Source organism: Lissotriton vulgaris, chromosome 1_1 (assembly GCF_964263255.1).
Source record: "Lissotriton vulgaris chromosome 1_1, aLisVul1.2, whole genome shotgun sequence".
Classification (NCBI taxonomy): domain Eukaryota; kingdom Metazoa; phylum Chordata; class Amphibia; order Caudata; family Salamandridae; genus Lissotriton; species Lissotriton vulgaris.
Genome location: NC_141685.1, coordinates 1589600061 through 1589617632, shown reverse-complemented (window position 1 = coordinate 1589617632; position 17572 = coordinate 1589600061). Strand labels below are relative to the sequence as shown.

Sequence of the window (17572 nt, the reverse complement as noted above, 5' to 3'; positions counted from 1 at the left end):
AATTGTTTGGTCACACTCTACACATGTCCAACATTTGTGGTGCCCTTGTAGGGGAGGTAGTTTCCAGTGATCTCTCATAGTGCTTTTTGATGTTGACAAGGGAGTATATGCTCCCACTAGTTGTTTACCAATGCTTGAGTTCTTTTTAAGAGCAAACACGGGCTGTTCAAATGAACTATTAAGTGTTGATAGCAAGTGCCAGTGTTGTTGTATGATTTTTTAAATGACAGGTTTGAGGACAGTAAATAGAGACACAATTGAGCTGCTCTTGATTCTTTCTTACTTTTTTCTCCAACAAAGTGTCCAAGAAGTGTACCAGGCTCTCTTTAATGACGTTTTGACAAACTTTCGAGGATACCCTTTGTCTTTTAATTTTGTCAACAGAATAATGTAATGATGGAAATAATCCTCCTTTCACGTATAATTGTGCCTGATCCTTAAAAATTGGCCAAATGGCAAATTGATTTGAGACTTCTTGGATGGAACCTAGAATAGTGTACAGCATTATTCTTATCTGTTGGTTTTCAATATATGTTTGTGATCAGTAGTTTTTCTGGGGCCCTCACCTCTACATCAGGGACAGTGTTCGATGTATTATTTTTACTCATACTCAACTTGATGTCATGTGTTCAATTGTTTAGCCGCTGGTGGAACTGATCTAGTGTTTCTTTTTCACCTGTCCCTTTCTGAAAGTGGCATTTTCCAAAATTGTAATTTAAAATATGACTTTATCATTAGAGTATTTTTGATTATAATTCCAAAGACATCAAACATGAAGTGGGTACCTGTTCCCATTTGGAAGTTACAGCTTATTAAAAGTAATAACTCCAATGTTACCCTATAGGAGTGGTAGTTTTTGCAGTAGTGAAAACTACATTTAAGAGCTTGTCACTAATAGGACATGTAAAACATAAAAGTGCATGTCCTACTTTTTAAAAACACTGCACCCTACTTCTCTAGGCTGTTAGGGGATACCCTGGGGCTGACTTTTATGTATTAAAATGGCAGGCTTGAACCTGGCAGAAGTTTGTTTTTGACAGGTTGAAATGACAGTTTAAAATTGTACACACAGGCTGCAATGGCATGCCTGAGACATGTTTAAAGGGCTGCTTAAGTGGGTGGTACAATAATTGCTGCAGGCCTAATAGAAGCATTTAATTTACACAGCCTGAGTACATGTAGTACCACATTACTAGGGACTTATATGTAAATTAAATATGCGGAGCCGGACTGGCTGCAGGGTGTTATGGAATGCTGCTGAGCTGGGGGCTGATTTCATTGATGGGGACCTGCGTGTGTTGAACGAAATTCGTTTCGCTTTATTTATTTCAAAGCACACGGGGATCTCCATCAACAAAATCAGCCCCCACTGCAGTAAAATCAGCCCCCATCTCGGTAGCATTTCAATACGCCCGGTAGTCAGTCTGGCCCTGTAAATATGTCAATTTGGGGTAAGCCAATGTTACCATGTTGTAAGGAATGATAGCATGCACTTTAGCACTGATTAGCAGAAATGTAGTATATGGAATTCTGTGTCCGTGTAAGAAATTTTATATCGGCAAAACAAATCAGGAAATCCGTCATAGGATAACATAACACAAATCTAGAATTCGAAAAAAAGTTCTGACTGCTCTGTTGGTTAACCATTGGATGAATAAGAATCATGAAGAGAAAGATTTAACGGACGGTTATATCAAAGATAGAAAACGATCAGCGAGGAGGAGATCTGGAAAGAAGATTGACTCAAAGAGAAGCACTACTAATTGTGAAATTTGGTACAGCCGTCGATGGCCTCAATGAATTATCTGAGATATATAATTTATAATGCATGAATATGCTTGTGGCCTACATAAGCTATGCTTATTAATGGAAGTCGTTTTTGTAATGGAACTCTGAAAAGATGCGTAGCATGAAACATCTCAGGTTGATGCCATAGGAAAAATGAGTAACTACATCCATATCATTTATAATGAATTAATATGGCTGTGGCCAGACATAAGCTTTGCTTATTAATAAAAGTGGTTTTCGTAATGGAACTCAGAAAAGATGCGCTGCATGGAATAATTTACGTGGACTTCACAAGAAAAACAAGGAACTACATCTCCCAGAAGTCCTGGCACGCAAAACACGCTGCAAGAAACAACCCCCGTAGACTCGATAGAGAAAATGTAGGCAGTACTACGTATCCCATAAGACTTGGTTCACAAGACGTCGTTAGCAAGTTACAATACGTCGATTAACAGAGGACGGAACAAACCAAACCTGGCCGTTCATTGGTAACAAGTGAGGAAGCCCACTGTCTCGCATCACAACGACTCACGAAAGACGGTAAGCTTTGTTTGACAATTGCAAAGACAAAGGAATAAATCCTTTTGTGGATAGATATATAAGTTAACAGAACACGCTATTACCGGGAGAATCGAACTCGCTTAACTTGTAATAAACGGCATTGCGAGTGCTGGATTTTTCCATTTGGAGCAAAGACCTGCGATAGAAATGGTGACTTAGAGTATCGTATAAATAGAGGCCAAGCACTAATCTGTTTGTTGTAAGCAGCGACTTGGATCAGTCACTTTGTAAGTCGTCACATTATTTTCTACTAGATACCATAAGAAAGAGACGGCACTAGAATCGCTCAAAAGGAATTTAAAAGGTATGTCACGCTCAGACAGCCTGCAATAGTGCGAACTTAGAATTGGTCTTCTTTCATAATAAACTATTTGTACACCTTCATTTTTAAGGAGAAATTGGAATTGCAACAAGTATGGCCATAAAAGCAGTTCCCACAACCATCAAATAATGTAAGTAACATCTATTGGATTAAAATGCACAACATCAAACAGATGTTGTTTTATATGACAGTGACGCCCGTCTTTTTCCTTTCCTTCTCTTTCTTTTTGTTAAAAACAGATTGACATATGAAGTGCACGTGTGGAACACTGTGTCCTAAATAAAGGTAATTTAGTCTTATGAGGAGGGGCCTGGAGCAGAGCTAGCTTACAGCAGAGTAGGAGTGCTCCCCATAGGTGTAGCACAGCTAATAACAAAAGTCTCAATTTTGTTTTTTCAGCTACTGGTCCTGTTGAGAACCCTATAAATTTTTGACAGGGTTCAGGACAAGTCAACCATGCAGGTTTTCCAACAAGTACAGCAAAAGGAAAAATTACCCCCAGAGACGTTCAAGCTAGAACTAGATTTGGTCTAATCATAGTTTTAAAGAATTCATTGTGATGGTTGACGTGGAGTGGGTTTATTAAGAACAGTGTACTGTTGGGTCTAAATGTCATATGTGTTAAGTGTATTTAAAACGTGTTAAAGGGCAATTGTATTTTATGTGTATATAAATGCATTTTTATGGTTTTTGTTACATAAGGTATGTTTAGGTCATGTTTTGTGATTTTTTCTTTTGTGTTAATTGTAAATTGTAAAAATTGTGTGTGTGGTTTGTGAATATTGTAGAGATTGTTGGAAATTGTTTTGATATATAAATGAAATAATCAATTCAAAATAATTAAATTAAAAAGAAGTGATTGTTAGTGTCACATTGAATTGGCTAATGTGTCTTTTCCACAAATAATGGACTAAAACGACAACAGTATTGGCATTTCTTTGGTATTTACTTTTAGAAATTTGGCAGTTTCCTACCCTAACAAAATGGTGCATGCAGCCTATTCCTGGGTCGCATGACTGGGTATAGTTGGGAGTTGGACTTTGTGTATTACTCTCAGACAACCACACAATAGAGAAATTAGGTGTGTCTGGATGGGTCATCACTGGCAGGATGGAGGGGTGGAGCTGTGCACAGCACCACTTGCAAATCTATAGGCTGTATCCTGAATTCACACAAAGGACTAGATACCAGTGCAATGTGCCTACAGCCAGGCTGCAACCAGGGCAGGGGAGGCAGGACACTTCAAGCACTCAAAGGGGAATTCTCTAGAAATGTCTCCTGCTTCAAAGAAGGCACTAAGAGTACAAATAGGGCACTCAGACCCACTCTTCAGTTCTCTTTCTGGACCTGTGAAAGGACTATCAGAGGACTGCCTTCTGCTGTGGCCTGCTGTGCACTTCAGAAGACTGCTTTGCTGCACCTGGAAGGACTGCTCTGCTGCCTGAAGCCTGCCTTGAACCCTCAGAGGACTCCTCTGCTGCTAGATCCAAGTTTCACTTCTTGAACCTATGACTGTCAGAGTGACTGCAGGGGTTAGTTGCCTGGCATCCTGATCAGAGCCTCAGGGACAGAAAGGACCCCAGCCATCTTGAACCCGCACCTGGACCCAGCCTGAGTGAGTTTTAACCCTCCAAGTAGTGCCTACCCAGTCCTGGTTGTTGTGAGGTGTGCTAGAGGTGTGCAGATAACCAAATCCAAAACTCGGGGCTTAGTACATTTTTGGCTAAAACTGCTCTGAGAACCAAGAGGAGACCTGGACCAACCTGCTCATCTATCCATTCAAGGTGCAGCGATGGTAGGCCTAATTTTGCAGCAGCTCCAGCTAAGTTCTTCTTTACAACAGCAAATCCTGTTTAGCGGTTCTCAGCAGAAGGGCTGCCCAGCCTCATGGAACCCTCGTCGACTACAGCCTTCAGCCTAGTCCCGCTGAAGATTTTCGACTTCAACAAAGAGACTAAGTCTAAACATGGAAATCTTCACCACAAACTCGCTCAGAGGATCCCAACGAAGACGCCTCCTCCTCGGTCACCGCCTGCAGCCTTGCCCCACTGAACCTGTGCTTTCTCTAGACACTTTTTGCTGAAATTTCATATAAGTCCGAAAGTAAGTGCCAACCAGACCCATTCCTCTTCTTGGATCCGACTTGCGCTCCATCATGGTCATCTCTAGACCTTGATTTTAACCTGTCTTGCTAGATATCTATGGTTGGCACTTTAATCTTTTAGGAGCTAGTTTTTAAAAGTAAACTTTATTGATTCATAAATCCCATTCTACTAATTGGATTTTTGTTGTTTTGGTGTCAAATAATTTATTAAAAGGTACTCTATATTTCTAAATTGGTGTGGGTTTTATTATGTATTGTATTGCCACTTTATTACTGTTAGTGTGCTGCATATAAACTTTACACATTGCCTATAAGTTAAGCCTGACTGCTTTTGTGCCAAACTACACATTGCCTCTAAGTTAAGCCTGACTGGTTTTGTGCCAAGCTACACATTGCCTCTAAGTTAAGCCTGACTGCTTTTGTGCCAAGTTATCAGAGGAGCAAACACAGGTTAATTTAGTGACTGTTGTGGTTTACCCTGACAGGGCTTGTGGCTGTGGCTGAGGCTGTGGCTGTGGCTGGGTAAGCACCAAACGCAACCAACAACCCAATCTCTCACAATCCCCATATCCATCAGGACCACACTGCTCTAATTAAGGACAGAGTTGAAGATGCAGCTTTTTAAAGAACACTACATTCTAATGCATTAACTGTCCACAAGGCATCTACTCTCATTTGGCTTGTTGACCTTCTGCTTGCATCTGCTGTCTTCTGGTGACATTTGCGTATATAGAAATACCACATACATACATACATACATTGTTCTTACTTTCTGACAAAAGCAGCAGACTGAAGGCAATCTACTACTCGACTGCAGTTAATGATCTTCCAGGGTAACATGAAAGGGAAGGAGATTACCGAAGGCGCAGCTTTACAGATTAACCCTTTGTACCTGATTGGACGAGCAGTCATTAGGTTGTTTGAGACCACCTTAAATGTTGGACTATATTAAATGAGTAGGTATATCTAATTAAAATACATTCCTATCATATTTCATTTCCTCCTATTTATTTATATGCCAAATCCTTATGATTAGTTTGTTTTTAAAGTGCAAATTTAGCATTTAATGCTTATGTTATAGATTTCCTTTTGCATATTAAGAGCTTTTTGTAGAGTCTAAAACAATGTTTTAATCTATGAGACTGGTCACTTTGTGTACGCAATACGTCATATTGGCGTCATTGCTGGTTAGAACAGTCTTCTAGAAATAACCTTATTTGATATTCCTTTGTTTCATACCCCTCACATAATAAATAATCATTTTAATATGTATCCTGTATGTAATACATAAAGTGTGTGTAATATTTAACATGTATTATATTCTCTGACACACACACAGCTGTGGATTAAGATAATGAAACCATATAGAGATCTGTTTACCATTCCATGAAAACAAATTACATCAGTGAGGTCACCGGTGCACTGGAAATGAAGACCCCAAGTTCGCAATCTTATCTTAATCCAGCAATGCTAGAATAATAAACTATACACGTACGTGGTCATAAATAAGTTTCTGAACGTGAATGAATTTGTTCAACCGTCCCTTGGCATCAGCAAAGCATCCTTCGTTCTCCTCCGATTCTGTTTTCTCTATGTCGGCCAGCAGAATCATGCTCTGTACAAGAGTTAAAGTTGCCACGGGCGAAATACATGGCTTCTTTTCGAGCAAATTAATAACAGCCTGCAAGGATTCACAAACAAACCAGTTATTACTGATATAGTAGATTGGACCAGTGTCGTATCTGCTTTTTAGGGGTGGCGGTGTTGGGAGCAAAATGGCAGAACACAAACACATACACAAAATACAGGTGAACAAATTAAAAATTCGTGGATTAGTAGTAGCACAGAACTCTAACATATTCATTTTGATAAATCGCAGAAAACATTTCAGGATGGATCAGAATCAACTAGGAATATCATTTCTTGCTTTAGGGAGTGGGTTCCATATTTTATCATTCATGTTGCTACCACCCATACTGGCCATTAGCACGCAAGACAGCAGCTTCGAGTACAAAATAATTCCATAGCTTTCCCCATCACACATCTATGCGGGCCTTATTTTCAATACACTCAAGTGTAATATTTAAACGTGCAAGAGTGACGATCACATAGACATATGCTGCACGTTCACAAGGGGTGTGTGTATCATCAGTACCAGCAAAATACTCCGATTTGTAGGAGACAACTCTTGACTGAAAAGAGCACAGGCACTTCGGCCAACTTTAGTCCAGAAGTGAACCAAATGTACACACTAGGCGAACACATTAATGTCATCTGCAGGTTTGTGGCCACATCTTGGGCATATGAATGCACTTGCATCTCAAAATGGGATAAATTATATGGCATGAAGCACAATTCATTAAGAATGTTTGTATTGTTGTAACTTCAAAGTGGAATAGAAAAACATTCCAGTCTAAACACAAATAGCAGTCTCATTCCCTTCACAACTTAGCAGTCACTCAACATAAAATGGGAACGGCTTAGATACCTAGAAGTGCAAGGATTATTGCATGACTCCAAATGGTGCGAGTGACACGATCCTGTAGAGCCATGATTGGACCTCATATGCTTCTTATGTCTCCTCTTCAACTTACTTGACTTAGATGGAGGTTCAATCACAAGAATCACCTCAGGAACGAGAGCGAGTCCACGCCCTCGACCAGAACCGCCACACTGTAGACTGCGATCAGAAATGGGTCTTCCATTTCCACACCGCCATCATGACTAGCTTGGCCTCACGTTCACGGATTGCCTTGTTTTTTATCTAGGTATATGAGACACACGATTTTGAATCATGGCCGGAACCAAGACACCAGAGTCAACTGTCATGCGCAACTGTAAACGACATCTGTCGGGTGCAATTCACACACAGTTTAAATCCTACTGGTTTAAGTGAAAATTCTGCATACTGTACAGAAAATTTCAAAAGAATCTCAAATCTGTTAATGACAGTTGAAGTTCTAGAACCACATTGGTTGGCACAGAAAGACAGAAACTGATGCAAGTAGGCGATATATATATATATATATCAGCACAACATCCCTCCAAACAAGAAGAATCGGAGGCTAGAGGGGATTACAGAGTAAACCAGGCATTTATTGGCAGCAGTTGCACGGGTGGCGAATGCATTTCGGCGTAGGCCTTCTTCAGCGCCTTGCCGTGCGAGGTAAGCCTTCACAAATGAATCCCAGTCCTGCTTCCCTTATATATATATATCACTGAAAAAACCATAGGTTTCAGGGACGTTACAGTTAGTTGGGCATTTCACTTGTAGAAAACCAGAGGAATTCAGCCGTTATAGTTAGTTGAGCTAACTATAACTCGCCACCCCGCAATGCACTGCTGCTGACGTCACATATTACACCATTCATGACATGGTCAGTGACATCACTGATGACATCTCAAATGACATCACTGATGACATCATCCATGTGATAATTTGATGCACCTCCTCACACCCTAATATAACATTTGATACACCCACTCTAAAATACAAACTACCATTTTCGAAACCAAAGGCACACCAGTACCAGTTACTACATACCTACTCAATGAATCCTAGGTCTACACACTAGTCCACTCATTCACCTATTCAGTCACTCATACATGCAGTAACTCATCAATACAGCACATTCATTTGCACTCATACACCTATACAGACACTCACAAATCACTCATCCATAGAGTTACTCACACACCTAGTCAATCATGCAAAGAATCATTCACACTCTCATTTAGTCACCTATACAGTTATACACACACCACCTCACTTATTCATTCAGATACAAACACATACTTACTGTCTCATAAAATCACTGATACAAGGACACACTCATCCATACAGCCACTCTCACAATCACTCACTATCACATATATTGATGTATATACTCCAACATGTACATATACTGCATTTCACATATGTAGTTACCCACACATGTACCACTGAGACATCTGTTTACTCACCAGCATACCCATACACACACTCACCCATCCACACAGCCCTTCACAGATGCACTCTTGAACCCATATACCCAGTGAATTACCCACTCACACATCTAATCACATACCCCCAGCCCACCCACACAGACACTCTGGCACCGATACAGATGCTCAGACAACTAATCAATAACCCATATAGACACTCATGTATCTACTCACCAACCATTGCAGCCACTTACACACCAACTGACAGACTGATAGAGACATTTACACAGTTTACTCACTAACCCATGAATTCAGTAAGACATGTTTAATCACTCACTTATACAGTCAGTCACAAACCTACTAAATCCTCCATTCAGACACTCATACACCCTCTCATACTTCAATACACCTTGGCATAAATATATATAAATCATATTTAAACTGTACAGAAACACACAATCACTGGAAGATGTCATCAGTGATGTCATTTGAGATGTCATCAGTGATGTCACTGACCATGTCATGAATGATGTAATATGTGACATCATCAGCAGTGTATTGCGGGTGCGCGAAATATAGTTAGTACAACTGTTCATTGAACAGTCGGGTGTGTTACATCCACCTCAGGCTGGTTTTCGACCAGCCCATTCAACCAAGTCAGTTATCGTAGCTGTCTTGGATTCCCTGCGCCTCAGTGCAGATTTGGGAATACCTCAGGTGTTGGTCCTGCTTGATCTGTCGGCCGCGTTTGACACGGTCGACCACAACATTCTTCTTGACCGTGTCAGATCTGTGGGAATCTGCGGCCGGGCTCTTGACTGGATCAGATCTTTTCTCTGCGACCGCACTCAGGCGGCCGGTCTTCCCCCTTTCTCCTATCACAAACTTCATACCACTTGTGGAGTCCCCCAGGGTTCATCCCTATCACCTTTGCTGTTTAACATCTATATGCTCCCTCTGCTTCAGTCCCTTCACTCTTTTAAAGTCACCACCTTCAACTACGCAGATGATCTGCAACTTACCTTTACAATTGACAACTCCCCTGACTCGATCCATCAATTTCAGAACACAATGCTCCATATCTGCCAGTGGATGGATGAGAACCAACTCAAGTTAAATCCGGCAAGACGGAACTGGTTTTGTTTGGCAATAGTTATCTTTTCTGGGGCCCTCATTACTGGCCATCTAAATTAGGGCCTCCACCTGTGCCGTCTAAATCAGTCAAAAGCTTGGGGGTAGTTATTGATGGTGAGCTTTCCCTAAAACCCCAGGTCAACTCAGTCGTGTCTACCTGCTTTTTTCAATTGCGGAAAATAAAGAAGATCAGTCAGATGCTCACTCGATCAGCTTTGACGCAGGTTGTAAGAGCGTTCGTGTTGTCCCATTTAGACTACGCAAATGCCATCTACCTCGGTCTGCCTGTCACCCTTAGTAGACGTCTGCAGATGGCACAAAACCAGGTGGTGCGACTGATATAAAGCCTCCCACGATGGCAGTCAGCCAGACCTCTTCTGAGGCAACGCCACTGGCTCCCGATTCAACATCGTGTCACCTTTAAATCGGCCTGTATAATCTTTAAATCACTTCACACTCGTGGCCCTCAGTTCATTCAGAAACTTCTTCTTAGATACACCCCCTCTCGCAGCTTTCGGTCTGCTTCCCAAATTCTCCTGACTGTTCCTCGTTACAAGCTGTCGCCCAAGGGAGGCCGCAGGTTTGCCACCCTTGCTCCTAAGTTGTGGAACTCTCTCCCCTTGGAGATTCGTTCCTGCACTGCTCTCCTTCCATTCAAGAAGTTTTTAAAGACATGGTTGTTTATCCAGGCTGCGGCCTAGTGCTCGAGGTCTCCTTGTAAAGTTAGTGCCCTGTTGGTCAGCGCCATGAAACCCTTGGGTGTGCGAGCGCTTTATAAAACTTTGATAAGATAAGATAAGATACAACTAACTATATAGGTATATATTTACAACAAGGGGTGGTGAGGGACAGAGTCTCTGAATTAAGCAGAAAGCTCTCACCCAGTCAAGAGATCAGGGCTAGATCCAACACCGTTTTTTAGCTCACTGCACCATCCCAGTTTCAGAACCTGGCTGTATGCAAATTAGTCTGTTCCTGTCCCAGTGCATGATGGGAACAGGGCAAACCAAACTACAAAAGCCAATTCTTACACTGGGAAGGAAACAAGCTCCCGGGGACCGGTTTCTGGCATTACAGCCGTCTTCGGCCCGGTTTGCTTGAATCCTGATGATGCAATGAGCAAGGGTCTCACATCTGAGAATACCCTTCCACGCTTAGGGTGGACAAAAATATTTACAACAAGGGGTGGTGAGGGACAGAGTCTCTGAATTAAGCAGAAAGCTCTCACCCAGTCAAGAGATCAGGGCTAGATCCAACACCGTTTTTTAGCTCACTGCACCATCCCAGTTTCAGAACCTGGCTGTATGCAAATTAGTCTGTTCCTGTCCCAGTGCATGATGGGAACAGGGCAAACCAAACTACAAAAGCCAATTCTTACACTGGGAAGGAAACAAGCTCCCGGGGACCGGTTTCTGGCATTACAGCCGTCTTCGGCCCGGTTTGCTTGAATCCTGATGGTGCAATGAGCAAGGGTCTCACATCTGAGAATACCCTTCCACGCTTAGGGTGGACAAAAATATTTACAACAAGGGGTGGTGAGGGACAGAGTCTCTGAATTAAGCAGAAAGCTCTCACCCAGTCAAGAGATCAGGGCTAGATCCAACACCGTTTTTTAGCTCACTGCACCATCCCAGTTTCAGAACCTGGCTGTATGCAAATTAGTCTGTTCCTGTCCCAGTGCATGATGGGAACAGGGCAAACCAAACTACAAAAGCCAATTCTTACACTGGGAAGGAAACAAGCTCCCGGGGACCGGTTTCTGGCATTACAGCCGTCTTCGGCCCGGTTTGCTTGAATCCTGATGGTGCAATGAGCAAGGGTCTCACATCTGAGAATACCCTTCCACGCTTAGGGTGGACAAAAATATTTACAACAAGGGGTGGTGAGGGACAGAGTCTCTGAATTAAGCAGAAAGCTCTCACCCAGTCAAGAGATCAGGGCTAGATCCAACACCGTTTTTTAGCTCACTGCACCATCCCAGTTTCAGAACCTGGCTGTATGCAAATTAGTCTGTTCCTGTCCCAGTGCATGATGGGAACAGGGCAAACCAAACTACAAAAGCCAATTCTTACACTGGGAAGGAAACAAGCTCCCGGGGACCGGTTTCTGGCATTACAGCCGTCTTCGGCCCGGTTTGCTTGAATCCTGATGGTGCAATGAGCAAGGGTCTCACATCTGAGAATACCCTTCCACGCTTAGGGTGGACAAAAATATTTACAACAAGGGGTGGTGAGGGACAGAGTCTCTGAATTAAGCAGAAAGCTCTCACCCAGTCAAGAGATCAGGGCTAGATCCAACACCGTTTTTTAGCTCACTGCACCATCCCAGTTTCAGAACCTGGCTGTATGCAAATTAGTCTGTTCCTGTCCCAGTGCATGATGGGAACAGGGCAAACCAAACTACAAAAGCCAATTCTTACACTGGGAAGGAAACAAGCTCCCGGGGACCGGTTTCTGGCATTACAGCCGTCTTCGGCCCGGTTTGCTTGAATCCTGATGGTGCAATGAGCAAGGGTCTCACATCTGAGAATACCCTTCCACGCTTAGGGTGGACAAAAATATTTACAACAAGGGGTGGTGAGGGACAGAGTCTCTGAATTAAGCAGAAAGCTCTCACCCAGTCAAGAGATCAGGGCTAGATCCAACACCGTTTTTTAGCTCACTGCACTATCCCAGTTTCAGAACCTGGCTGTATGCAAATTAGTCTGTTCCTGTCCCAGTGCATGATGGGAACAGGGCAAACCAAACTACAAAAGCCAATTCTTACACTGGGAAGGAAACAAGCTCCCGGGGACCGGTTTCTGGCATTACAGCCGTCTTCGGCCCGGTTTGCTTGAATCCTGATGGTGCAATGAGCAAGGGTCTCACATCTGAGAATACCCTTCCACGCTTAGGGTGGACAAAAATATTTACAACAAGGGGTGGTGAGGGACAGAGTCTCTGAATTAAGCAGAAAGCTCTCACCCAGTCAAGAGATCAGGGCTAGATCCAACACCGTTTTTTAGCTCACTGCACCATCCCAGTTTCAGAACCTGGCTGTATGCAAATTAGTCTGTTCCTGTCCCAGTGCATGATGGGAACAGGGCAAACCAAACTACAAAAGCCAATTCTTACACTGGGAAGGAAACAAGCTCCCGGGGACCGGTTTCTGGCATTACAGCCGTCTTCGGCCCGGTTTGCTTGAATCCTGATGGTGCAATGAGCAAGGGTCTCACATCTGAGAATACCCTTCCACGCTTAGGGTGGACAAAAATATTTACAACAAGGGGTGGTGAGGGACAGAGTCTCTGAATTAAGCAGAAAGCTCTCACCCAGTCAAGAGATCAGGGCTAGATCCAACACCGTTTTTTAGCTCACTGCACCATCCCAGTTTCAGAACCTGGCTGTATGCAAATTAGTCTGTTCCTGTCCCAGTGCATGATGGGAACAGGGCAAACCAAACTACAAAAGCCAATTCTTACACTGGGAAGGAAACAAGCTCCCGGGGACCGGTTTCTGGCATTACAGCCGTCTTCGGCCCGGTTTGCTTGAATCCTGATGGTGCAATGAGCAAGGGTCTCACATCTGAGAATACCCTTCCACGCTTAGGGTGGACAAAAATATTTACAACAAGGGGTGGTGAGGGACAGAGTCTCTGAATTAAGCAGAAAGCTCTCACCCACTCAAGAGATCAGGGCTAGATCCAACACCGTTTTTTAGCTCACTGCACCATCCCAGTTTCAGAACCTGGCTGTATGCAAATTAGTCTGTTCCTGTCCCAGTGCATGATGGGAACAGGGCAAACCAAACTACAAAAGCCAATTCTTACACTGGGAAGGAAACAAGCTCCCGGGGACCGGTTTCTGGCATTACAGCCGTCTTCGGCCCGGTTTGCTTGAATCCTGATGGTGCAATGAGCAAGGGTCTCACATCTGAGAATACCCTTCCACGCTTAGGGTGGACAAAAATATTTACAACAAGGGGTGGTGAGGGACAGAGTCTCTGAATTAAGCAGAAAGCTCTCACCCAGTCAAGAGATCAGGGCTAGATCCAACACCGTTTTTTAGCTCACTGCACCATCCCAGTTTCAGAACCTGGCTGTATGCAAATTAGTCTGTTCCTGTCCCAGTGCATGATGGGAACAGGGCAAACCAAACTACAAAAGCCAATTCTTACACTGGGAAGGAAACAAGCTCCCGGGGACCGGTTTCTGGCATTACAGCCGTCTTCGGCCCGGTTTGCTTGAATCCTGATGGTGCAATGAGCAAGGGTCTCACATCTGAGAATACCCTTCCACGCTTAGGGTGGACAAAAATATTTACAACAAGGGGTGGTGAGGGACAGAGTCTCTGAATTAAGCAGAAAGCTCTCACCCAGTCAAGAGATCAGGGCTAGATCCAACACCGTTTTTTAGCTCACTGCACCATCCCAGTTTCAGAACCTGGCTGTATGCAAATTAGTCTGTTCCTGTCCCAGTGCATGATGGGAACAGGGCAAACCAAACTACAAAAGCCAATTCTTACACTGGGAAGGAAACAAGCTCCCGGGGACCGGTTTCTGGCATTACAGCCGTCTTCGGCCCGGTTTGCTTGAATCCTGATGGTGCAATGAGCAAGGGTCTCACATCTGAGAATACCCTTCCACGCTTAGGGTGGACAAAAATATTTACAACAAGGGGTGGTGAGGGACAGAGTCTCTGAATTAAGCAGAAAGCTCTCACCCAGTCAAGAGATCAGGGCTAGATCCAACACCGTTTTTTAGCTCACTGCGCCATCCCAGTTTCAGAACCTGGCTGTATGCAAATTAGTCTGTTCCTGTCCCAGTGCATGATGGGAACAGGGCAAACCAAACTACAAAAGCCAATTCTTACACTGGGAAGGAAACAAGCTCCCGGGGACCGGTTTCTGGCATTACAGCCGTCTTCGGCCCGGTTTGCTTGAATCCTGATGGTGCAATGAGCAAGGGTCTCACATCTGAGAATACCCTTCCACACTTAGGGTGGACAAAAATATTTACAACAAGGGGTGGTGAGGGACAGAGTCTCTGAATTAAGCAGAAAGCTCTCACCCAGTCAAGAGATCAGGGCTAGATCCAACACCGTTTTTTAGCTCACTGCACCATCCCAGTTTCAGAACCTGGCTGTATGCAAATTAGTCTGTTCCTGTCCCAGTGCATGATGGGAACAGGGCAAACCAAACTACAAACGCCAATTCTTACACTGGGAAGGAAACAAGCTCCTGGGGACCGGTTTCTGGCATTACATCAATTTTGGCCACTATAGGTGTGGCAGGGTATACTCAGACATGAGTCCCTTTCTCACTGCTCCATCAGGATTCAAGCAAGCCGGGCCGAAGAGGCTGAAATGCCAGAAACCGGTCCCCGGTAGCTTGTCTCCTTTCTGGTGAAGAATTGGCTTGGTAGTTTGGTCTGCCCTGTTCCCATGATGCACTGGGCCAGGGACAGACTAATTTGCATATAGCCAGGTTCTGAGCTGGGATGGGGCAGTGAGATAAATAACGGTGATGGATCAAGCCCTGATCTTTGGACTGGGTAAGAGTGGTCTGCTTAATTCAGACACTCTGTTCATCACCACCCCCTTTTCTGTATCAATTTTGGCCACTATAGGTGTGGCAGGGTATACTCAGACATGAGTCCCTTTCTCACTGCTCCATCAGGATTCAAGCAAGCCGGGCCGAAGAGGCTGAAATGCCAGAAACCGGTCCCCGGTAGCTTGTCTCCTTTCTGGTGAAGAATTGGCTTGGTAGTTTGGTCTGCCCTGTTCCCATGATGCACTGGGCCAGGGACAGACTAATTTGCATATAGCCAGGTTCTGAGCTTGGATGGGGCAGTGAGATAAATAACGGTGATGGATCAAGCCCTGATCTTTGGACTGGGTAAGAGTGGTCTGCTTAATTCAGACACTCTGTTCATCACCACCCCCTTTTCTGCATCAATTTTGGCCACTATAGGTGTGGCAGGGTATACTCAGACATGAGTCCCTTTCTCACTGCTCCATCAGGATTCAAGCAAGCCGGGCCGAAGAGGCTGAAATGCCAGAAACCGGTCCCCGGTAGCTTGTCTCCTTTCTGGTGAAGAATTGGCTTGGTAGTTTGGTCTGCCCTGTTCCCATGATGCACTGGGCCAGGGACAGACTAATTTGCATATAGCCAGGTTCTGAGCTGGGATGGGGCAGTGAGATAAATAACGGTGATGGATCAAGCCCTGATCTTTGGACTGGGTAAGAGTGGTCTGCTTAATTCAGACACTCTGTTCATCACCACCCCCTTTTCTGTATCAATTTTGGCCACTATAGGTGTGGCAGGGTATACTCAGACATGAGTCCCTTTCTCACTGCTCCATCAGGATTCAAGCAAGCCGGGCCGAAGAGGCTGAAATGCCAGAAACCGGTCCCCGGTAGCTTGTCTCCTTTCTGGTGAAGAATTGGCTTGGTAGTTTGGTCTGCCCTGTTCCCATGATGCACTGGGCCAGGGACAGACTAATTTGCATATAGCCAGGTTCTGAGCTGGGATGGGGCAGTGAGATAAATAACGGTGATGGATCAAGCCCTGATCTTTGGACTGGGTAAGAGTGGTCTGCTTAATTCAGACACTCTGTTCATCACCACCCCCTTTTCTGTATCAATTTTGGCCACTATAGGTGTGGCAGGGTATACTCAGACATAAGTCCCTTTCTCACTGCTCCATCAGGATTCAAGCAAGCCGGGCCGAAGAGGCTGAAATGCCAGAAACCGGTCCCCGGTAGCTTGTCTCCTTTCTGGTGAAGAATTGGCTTGGTAGTTTGGTCTGCCCTGTTCCCATGATGCACTGGGCCAGGGACAGACTAATTTGCATATAGCCAGGTTCTGAGCTTGGATGGGGCAGTGAGATAAATAACGGTGATGGATCAAGCCCTGATCTTTGGACTGGGTAAGAGTGGTCTGCTTAATTCAGACACTCTGTTCATCACCACCCCCTTTTCTGCATCAATTTTGGCCACTATAGGTGTGGCAGGGTATACTCAGACATGAGTCCCTTTCTCACTGCTCCATCAGGATTCAAGCAAGCCGGGCCGAAGAGGCTGAAATGCCAGAAACCGGTCCCCGGTAGCTTGTCTCCTTTCTGGTGAAGAATTGGCTTGGTAGTTTGGTCTGCCCTGTTCCCATGATGCACTGGGCCAGGGACAGACTAATTTGCATATAGCCAGGTTCTGAGCTGGGATGGGGCAGTGAGATAAATAACGGTGATGGATCAAGCCCTGATCTTTGGACTGGGTAAGAGTGGTCTGCTTAATTCAGACACTCTGTTCATCACCACCCCCTTTTCTGTATCAATTTTGGCCACTATAGGTGTGGCAGGGTATACTCAGACATGAGTCCCTTTCTCACTGCTCCATCAGGATTCAAGCAAGCCGGGCCGAAGAGGCTGAAATGCCAGAAACCGGTCCCCGGTAGCTTGTCTCCTTTCTGGTGAAGAATTGGCTTGGTAGTTTGGTCTGCCCTGTTCCCATGATGCACTGGGCCAGGGACAGACTAATTTGCATATAGCCAGGTTCTGAGCTGGGATGGGGCAGTGAGATAAATAACGGTGATGGATCAAGCCCTGATCTTTGGACTGGGTAAGAGTGGTCTGCTTAATTCAGACACTCTGTTCATCACCACCCCCTTTTCTGCATCAATTTTGGCCACTATAGGTGTGGCAGGGTATACTCAGACATGAGTCCCTTTCTCACTGCTCCATCAGGATTCAAGCAAGCCGGGCCGAA

General features: G+C 44.4%; 1 protein-coding gene across 1 annotated transcript in view; it reads right to left on the bottom strand.

Moving 5' to 3' along the window:
* CFAP54 (cilia and flagella associated protein 54) overlaps nt 1–17572 on the bottom strand; it is a 2285874-nt gene that overhangs the window by 450127 nt on the left and 1818175 nt on the right. Inside the window, exon 56 of the mRNA XM_086918163.1 lies at nt 6271–6456. Within this exon, the coding sequence (XP_086774289.1) occupies nt 6271–6456 (186 nt within the window). The remainder of the gene's footprint in view (nt 1–6270; nt 6457–17572) is intronic.